Raw genomic sequence first — 8,971 nt, 5'->3', positions numbered from 1 at the left:
GGCCAACCGACACATGAAACAATGTTCCACATCACTCATTATCCCAGGGAAATACAAATCAAAACCACAATGAGATACCACCTCACACCTACCAGAATGGCTACCATTAACAACTCAGGCAACAACAGATGTTGGTGAGGATGTAGACAGAGAGGATCTCTTTTGCATTGTTGGTGCGAATGCAAACTGGTGCAGCCACTCTGGAAAACAGTATGGAGGTTCCTCAAAAAATTAAAATAGAACTACCCTACCACCCAGCAATTGCACTACTAGGTATTTATCCAAGGGATACAGGTGTGCTGTTTCAAAGGGACACCTGCAGCACTATTGACAATAGTCAAAGTATGGAAAGAGCCCAAATGTCCATCGCTGGATGAATGGATAAAGAAGATGTGGTATATATATACAATGGAGTATTACTCGGCAATCAAAAAGAATGAAATCTTGCCATCTGCAACTACGTGGATGGAACTGGAAGGTATTATGCCAAGTGAAATTAGTCAGAGAAAGACAAAAATCATATGACTTCACTCATACGAGGACTTTAAGAGACAAAACAGATGAACATAAGGGAAGGGAAGCAAAAATAATATAAAAACAGGGAGGGGGACAAAAACATTAAGAGACTCTTAAATGTGGAGAACAAACAGAGAGTTACTGGAGGGAGTGTGGGAGCGGGGAGGTGGGCTAAATGGGTAAGGGGCACTAAGGAATCTACTCCTGAAATCGCTCTTGGACTATAGGCTAACTGGGATGTAATTTAAGAAAATAAATTACGAAATTTTTTTTAAAAGAAAAAAAGAAAAGGAACTTATATAGATGACTAAATTGCTGTGCGCTAGGACTTGGGGGGAAGGTACTCATAATTTTAACGATAAAGCTCACCTTCAGTTCTTGACATGACTCAGTAAGGACAGGGGAGAGTGTGCTCTTGTGATGCATGCAGTCCAGTTAGAGAAAAACCCACCAGACGTGTAACTGACTTGATTTTATGGATCTGGGGCCAAAAGTAATGACTGGCAACCTCTGCATTTGCCCAGCTTCCAGCTGAAGCTTTTTGATACTGATAAATAGTAATGCAGAGAGGGATCAAAGGGTAGAAAATGCACAAGGCAAATAAGGTTTGGATCAGGCAAGTTAAAAGGCAGATGTGCTTTGCATAACATCAGAGATCAAGACGGAGCTGCTGGTACCGAAAGGAGAGTTCAAGCAAGCAGTCACTGCTATCAAAAACTAAAGACTAACAATGTGATTTCCATGGCTTAGATCTGATAGAGAGAAATTTATGGAAAAGGGCTAGGCAAAACAGCCAACAATAAATCAACTTCTCACAATCCTATCAGGTGATGTTACCTCTGCCCTAAAGAGAAAGAGTGTTCCAACAGTAACTGTGAGAGTCTATCAATGACCGCTCACCTGATTTGCTACAGGCAAAAAGGAAAGATTTACATGTACTGATTTATAAAAAATTATAACATGATATTTATGAAGCATTAATTCATTGAGTTGCTTGCATTCAGCCAAATTTACTACAGGGAACTTTAATTTTCTTTTAATGTTTATCTTTAAGAGAGAGAGAGAGCGACAGAGTGTGAGTGGGGGAGAGAGAGAGGGAGAGAGACAGAGACAGAGACAGAATCTGAGGCAGACTCCAGGCTCCGAGCTGTCAGCACAGAGCCCAATGCAGGGCTCAAACTCATGAACTATGAGATCATAACCTGAGCTGAAGTCGGACGTTTAACTGACTGAGCCACCCAGGTACCCCTCTACAGACAGCCTTAAACCATGGAGGGTTTAGGTGTTCCATTTTTATTTTAATAGCAATTTGTGGGCATTTTAACATTAAAAAGCTGGCATCTGGGGCACCTGGGTGGCTTGGTGGGTTAAGCGTCCGACTTCAGCTCAGGTCATGATCTCATGGTCCGAGAGTTCGAGCCCCGTGTCGGGCTCTATGCTGACAGCTCAGAGCCTGGAGCCTGTTTCAGATTTTGTGTCTCCCTCTCTCTCTGCCCCTCCCCTGTTCATGCTCTGTCTCTCTCTGTCTCAAAAATAAATAAACATTAAAAAATAATAATAAAAATAAATAAAAATTAAAAAAAAAAAAGCTGGCATCAATCTCTTGGACAAGACAATACCCTGAAATTTCAAATTTTTCTATAGCATAGTCTGCTTTTGCCTGAAGTTCCCAACCCAGGATACAAAGATGGACTTCAAGGAGTCCATCAACCTTCTAAAATATCACGTCTGTAGGCACTTTCTTATATTTGCACATATATATATATGCATAAAGTTTTATATACATATATATACAATTATACATAATCAATTACACATACAGACACATACACATGTAAGAGTGAAGAAATTTAAAATAAATGTAGAGGCATCTGGGTAACTCAGTCGGTTGAACGTCTGACTTTGGCTCAGATCATGATCTCACGGCTCGTGGGTTCAGGCTCTGCATTGGGCTCTGTGCTGACAGCTCAGAGCCTGGAGCCTCCTTTGGATTCTGTGTCTCCCTCTCCTTCTGCTTCTCCCCCGCTCATACTCTGTCTCTTTTTGTCTCAAAAATAAACATTAAAAAATTTTTTTAAAATAAATGTAGATATGCATGTCATGTAAAATATTACAACAAAAATGATTTGATGACTAATAAGTTACCCCCACTGATTATAAACACCTTGCAAGTAAAAACTGCATTCCATTTATCAAATATATAAACACCCTGCCTAGCATATAGCAGGTGCACAAAAAAAAAGCTCAAATAAAGTGATTTCCCCAGAAGACCTGGACTAAACTATATATTCAATTAAAAAAAATAGAGTTCATAATCCTTTGATTATATAAGACATATATGAGAACCTCAACACAGATTGTTTATTTTGGGAGACTTTAACACTGAGCTTTATTAAAATATATTTATAAACAGATACTCTTGGCCTTTTTTTTGTAACTGCTCTTACTCAACTATATGACAAATACATTTGGAGATTTCGGAGGTCAGTCATATGATTCTCACCCCACATTCCAGCCCTTGCTTTTCAATGTCTGAATCCCACACAAAGGATTCACAACACACCCAGCTTTTTCACAAGATTTGACATGGGGAGTAGGAGGAAAGAAACCCTGAAAATGAAATATTCTGTGCAAAGGAAGTTCTTTGCCCTTATTTCAGTAAGTTTCCACCCCTCTTTCTGGTGGAGCCCTTGTTATCCTTTTCTTCTTCATCTTCTTCTTCCTTCTTTCTCCACCTTGACCTCCTTCCCCTTGCCCTAAATATCCATGAGCATTAGAAATAAAATGTGAAGAAATTTGATCTAGCTTATTAAATGGATACTAAAATGTTAGATTTTTAAAGAAATGAACTTCACACCTGGAACTCTTTCATCTGCTCATTCTGCACATTTTGTAACAGGTGTGGAGATGGAGTCTTTTGCGGATTGCCAACCATCATCCAACTAAAGGAGTAAGATCAGAGTTTAAAAATCATCTAAAATTTTCATCTAACAAGGATACTTACATTTCCTGTTACTATGGATAAATTCACCAGTAAAACACTGATTGATCCCAGATAATTGTATAAGATTTGACACGTGACAGATAATAAATAAGTTTACTGGAGCTCCGGAAGAAGACACCATGGGCCAAGTAGTAAAAGAAGGGGAGTTTTAGAGGGAGCAGGAGGGGAGGGGAAAGGTGACACTGTAGGCTTCCAGAGGGCTGTACCTCTTTCACTCACTGCTGTGTGGCAGAGAGCACACATACTGAAGCATGCGGTACAATTTCAATCTATATTGGTTGAATAAATAAGCAGAAAATGAAGAGCTTCAGCATAAAAAAATGCAATATCATCAAAGGTAGAGAGATGGACATGTGCATGCTTATTTAGGAGAATTGCAAATAGACCAGTTGAGCACAGGGCTCGAATAAAGAAACAGTGGGAGGTAAGTTGGAAATGTTACCTTTCCTCTGAACTTCCACAGTGTCCTTGGTTTATGTCTATTATACCACTACCACATAGCATGGTGAATGATGTTATTCTTGTCTGTCCTCCCCTCTACAAGGTGAGAACACTTTGCTTTGATCATGAGACCAAGATCTCCATCTGCATGCCCAAAGTTTAACACAGGGAATGGACCAGCAAAAGGTCAACTTACACTGAATGAACAAATTCATGAATCAATTTATATTATCTTGTATAATGCTCACAATAATGGTGTACCTGATGTCAGACTAAGCAGTTTGGATTTCATCTCGAGGGCAACGGATAATCAATTAATATGTTCAGTTGGAGCAAAGTATGACACAAATGCTAAGGATTCAAAGGCTAGTATCATCATGTAGGTAAGAGTTGGTGGGCTGGAATGATGGCAGTGGACTTAGGAGTGGGTCTATGAATGCAAAGAATATTACATATAACCCCAAATATTCATTGAAATGGACACCATGCTGCAAAAACCATTAATATTCTTGTTCTCTTGATCTGTTTCCAGATACTCCTCACATTATAAAAATATTTCTATTTTGAGTTTAAAATATTCTTGGCTCTTACTTTTTATTGTCTGAGACCTTTTACTTTCTGTAGTACAATTATCTACGGCATTTCTAAACCATGTTTCATCATGTCCTTGAAATCTGACAAGTGCATCATAATTTTGTTTAGAGGAACAAAGAGACTTATACTTAACCTGATAATTTCCATTGATTCCATCAACAGAAATTTCAACAGACAATGGGAAAACAGATTATCAGGTCAACAAACATTGTTTTTTAGTGTTCCAGGCTTAACTTACCTTAAAATTTTGATATGGAAATAAAAGAATGCTATTTTAAGAGAGTATATAGACACAGATCACAAATATATCTATATATATATATAGATAGATAGATAGATATAGATATATATATAGATATATTTTTTTTAAAGAGCCTTAATTGGAGTCAGTTTTTAAGGGCTTACACAATAATTGTTTTGCCCTTGACAAGAAGTATTTCCAGGACACAACAACCATCTAGTTCTAAAGCAAATCTAAATGCAATTATCAAGGTTTAGAGAACAGAAATTATGTCAAACCATCAATATTTTATGTACATTGTGCTTTCCATAGTTAAATGTTCTTAGGTAACATGCTCAGAGTTAACATGTTCTTAATACTTATCAAACATTGAGAATAAAGAGCTTTTCTTGGGAACCCATCCATTATCTGGCAAGTTAATATTTATTAAGCATTAACTTAGATGTCATGGAGTTAAACATTTTATGTAATTAATTGTATTTAGTCCCAGAATACCCTTGTGAGATCAGCGTTATTATCCCCATTTTATAGGTGGAAGATGAGGCTTGACAAAATCAAGTGACTTGCCTAAAGTCACACACCTTGTAGCTGATGAAAGCAGTATGGAAAGATGTGAACTTTAGACTCCAAAAACCTGTGTTAGAATAGTAGCTCCACTCATTAGCAGCTGCGGGTCCCTGGGCAATTCACTTACTTCCTGAGTCTTGGTTTTATTTTAAAATAGCAGGCAATGTAGACTAGTGGTTAGAGCATGACCTGTGGAGCCAGACTGCCTGGGTTTGAACCCAAGTGCTACCGCTCATTGCTTGTGTGACCTTGGATGATCTAACTCCATATTTGAATTTCCTCACCTGTAAAAGGTAGATGATGATATTAATAAGAACTACCTCCAAGAGTGATATACAATTAAATGAGTTAATAAAATGCTTAGAACTATGTGTCTGGCACATAATGTGTATATATACATATATATCTATGTTAGCTATTAAAATAATTATGACCTATACCTCCCAGGATTGTTACAAAATACATAAAGGAAACATAAAAGCACCAAGCCCAGAGCAATGAAGATTCATTGAAAAGTTAACATTAAGATTCAAAGACAACGAGATCAAGATGTAATAAGACATGAGTAAAATCTGTGCTGCTATTGATACTTTATGGAAATTGTCAAGTGCCTGCAGGGGTTAGATGATGACCAAATAAACTAGCTGAGTTTCTCTGGGCCAAATTCAGAATTCTGTTTTTATTTTTGGTATTGGCTCTTTGATTCTGAAGGCAGAGGTCAGCTCAATCTAACATTGGGTGATTTTTGCACTCAGTGCACACATGCTCAAAGTTCCACTTAGATATAGTAGACTAGGACAGAGCATCTGGTTCCTTCTAAGTCTTCCAGACCCAAATGTTACTTCATTTGCATTTCTCCCACATGGTAGAATTCATCTTCAGAACACTGAGAATGAAGAGCAGGATCCCAGAAGTTTGCATCTTGTGTGTGGGATTGGTGTGCATCTGCTAGTAATAGAGGTTCAGGAAACGGTGGCTTAAACCATTTCCTAGTAAGGAGTCCAGAGGTAGCCTTCCAGGGCCAATACTGCAGTGTCCTTAAGTCCTCAGGGACTCATCTGCTTTACTGTGCTAAGTGTGGAGAGAAATAGCTATGATTATGGTTGAGATTCCTGTTTGTGTTTACCCAGCTACCACATTACATATACAAAAGCTAGTCTGTTGGCACCAAATCCATGTTTCTTTGACTATATATTCTTCGTATCAATCTATTAGTTCATACTCAAGCATAGAAAATCCCTTCATTGAGGAGCGCTTGGGTGGCTCAGTCAGTTAAGTGTCTGACTCTTGATTTCGGCTCAGGTCATGATCTCCTGGTCATGAGATTGAGAGCCATGTCAGGTTCTGTGCTGGGCATGGAGCCTGCTTAAGATTCTCTCTCTTTGCCCTTCTCTTGCTCTCTCTCTCCCTGAAGAAGAAGAAGAAGAAGAAGAAGAAGAAGAAGAAGAAGAAGAAGAAGAAGAAGAAGAAGGAGGAGAAGGAGGAGGAGGAGGGTGACGACGAGGAGGAGGAGGATGACGACGACGAGGAGGAGGAGGAGGGGGAGAAGGAGGAGGAACCCCTTCAATGAGTTGAGAGGAAGTCTTCCACCTACAGAAAAAAATCACAAATAATAAAGAGTTTCAATGTTAGAGCAGTTGGTGCACTCATTTGGTAAGCATGAAGGAAGGCTGGCCTCCCCAGTTGAGGTGAAGGAGCCATTTATGGCTATATAGGAGCTGGGGCTTAGCTGGGAATCTGGCCTGGCGAGAGTCTTGGGCATCCTAAACATGTCTAGGTCCAGAAGAAATAGTTAGAAACAACAGAAGTAAATTAGGTCTTGGTCAAGTATCACTGCTAAACAATTTGGTGGAAAGAAGAAGCAATCAGATGCTAAGTCTTAACAATCCAACGGCAAGGAAGAAACAGGGTGATAGGCAGGGTCAGGATCCCCTTTGTGATGGGGAATTAGAAGATCTACTTAAAGACACAAAGAGGACACAAAGAAAGCACTAACCTGATGTAGAAGCTTCGATTGCTCCCCAAAGGGTGAGTTGTGCTAACTGTACCTTGTACTTTATTGTCAAGTGCTGCCTTTTAATGGATGGTTCATGGTTTGCCTTGGTATCACCACAGAGATTGACCTTGTCCTGGGTTCCCCTAAAGTCAGTCTGGCCAAGCTGGAAACCACATTTTCCTGAATTTCTTGCCCTGTATGTTTCTAGGTTAGCAGTGATTAATTTGGGACTTGGGAGACAGAAGTGAAATAGTGGTTATTACTCTCCAAAGGTCTTTGCAGTCAAATAGAATGAAAAACCAATGCAGAGGTGCCCAGCAAGTTCCAGTTTTCCTTCACTCTCTTCTGGCCCCCTCTAACTCTTTTCCCAACTACTGACACTGCTACAGAGGCCCACACCCACAACCAGAAACCTAGCTACAGACCCACAGAAGCAATAGTTATGGAGAGTCAATAACTTCCCATAGACTTCACCATGAACTTCCCCTTTGTGTTTTTACTTCAGGTACTGGATGTTCTTGACTTCTCTTAACTTCCCTGCATCTTCTATCTTGTCCATTTGTATCAATGCTTTAAGAAGACAGATTTTTTATTTTTTTTACCTTTTTTTAAATGTTTATTTATTTGAGAGAAAGAGAGAGAGAGAGAGAGAGCAGGGAGGGGCAGAGAGAGATGGAGACACAGAATCCAAAGCAGGCTCCTGGCTCTGAAATGTCAGCACAGAGCTGGAACTCATGAACCACGAGGTCATAATCTGAGCTGAAGTCAGATGCTTAACCAACTGAGCCACCCAGGGGCCCCAAGAAGACAGATTTTTTTTAAAGATTAACCACTCATTTATGCATTTGTATTTGGTAATGTTTATATCAATACACCAAAACTAAATTCTAGAGATGTGCAATATCATTAGTTTGGATACCATGAGTATATTACAAAAGAGACATGAAAGTTATTTACATGATTAAAGATTTCACAACTTTACTGGAATGGGCAGCTTCACCAAGCACCATTTCAATAATGATGTATTTTAGTCTACACACTTTCCAAAAATGTCACCACTTCTACACCAGAAATAATCCTTGTCATCTAGAACTACTTTGGTGCCTCCATACTCTGGGAGAAGAACCGTATCTCCAACTTTCATGCCAACCGGTTGAATCTCTCCACCCTTTCCTTTAGAGCCTGATCCAACAGCTTCTACTATTGCTTGAAATACTTTTCCTTGAGATTTTTCTGGAAGCCTAATGTCTCCTTTGGTTATAGTTTTGCTGCACTCCTTTCAACTAAAATGCAAAGAGAGGAAGAAACTCTCTAAACATCTTCTTGGTCTTGCCATGACTCCACCCCCTCTCCCTATCTACACCCCCACCCACCCACCCATTTTACTCTGCTCTGGAGCTGCCACTGCAGCAAGGAGACCTGCAGTCTGACCCTTGGGCCATGTGATCCAAGAAGACTGATTAATGCCTTTCCGTCTGATTTCCAGTTCCTCCTTCTGGACCTTTGTTTCCTCAGCTTCTCCCTCAATTGTGCAGGGTCTAAATCCTATAACACATCTCTCATTCCATACACTCATGATGGTTGTGCTTCACTGACCAGTAAAGGTCTTTCT

The 8,971-nt window shown here is 39.5% G+C and overlaps 1 protein-coding gene across 1 annotated transcript; it reads right to left on the bottom strand.

Moving 5' to 3' along the window:
* Positions 1–8,372: 8,372 nt before the first annotated feature.
* On the bottom strand, positions 8,373–8,678 carry LOC125919873 (10 kDa heat shock protein, mitochondrial-like). The gene is given in 3 exon segments (XM_049626697.1): positions 8,373–8,625; positions 8,628–8,651; positions 8,654–8,678. Coding segments are annotated over 3 exon segments (288 nt in total). The 3' UTR covers positions 8,373–8,386.
* Positions 8,679–8,971: the final 293 nt, after the last annotated feature.

The sequence above is a fragment of the Panthera uncia genome, chromosome B4, assembly GCF_023721935.1.
Source record: "Panthera uncia isolate 11264 chromosome B4, Puncia_PCG_1.0, whole genome shotgun sequence".
Lineage (NCBI taxonomy): Eukaryota > Metazoa > Chordata > Mammalia > Carnivora > Felidae > Panthera > Panthera uncia.
The sequence above is the reverse complement of the archived record's forward strand: the minus strand, read 5'-3'. Positions and strand labels throughout refer to the sequence as shown.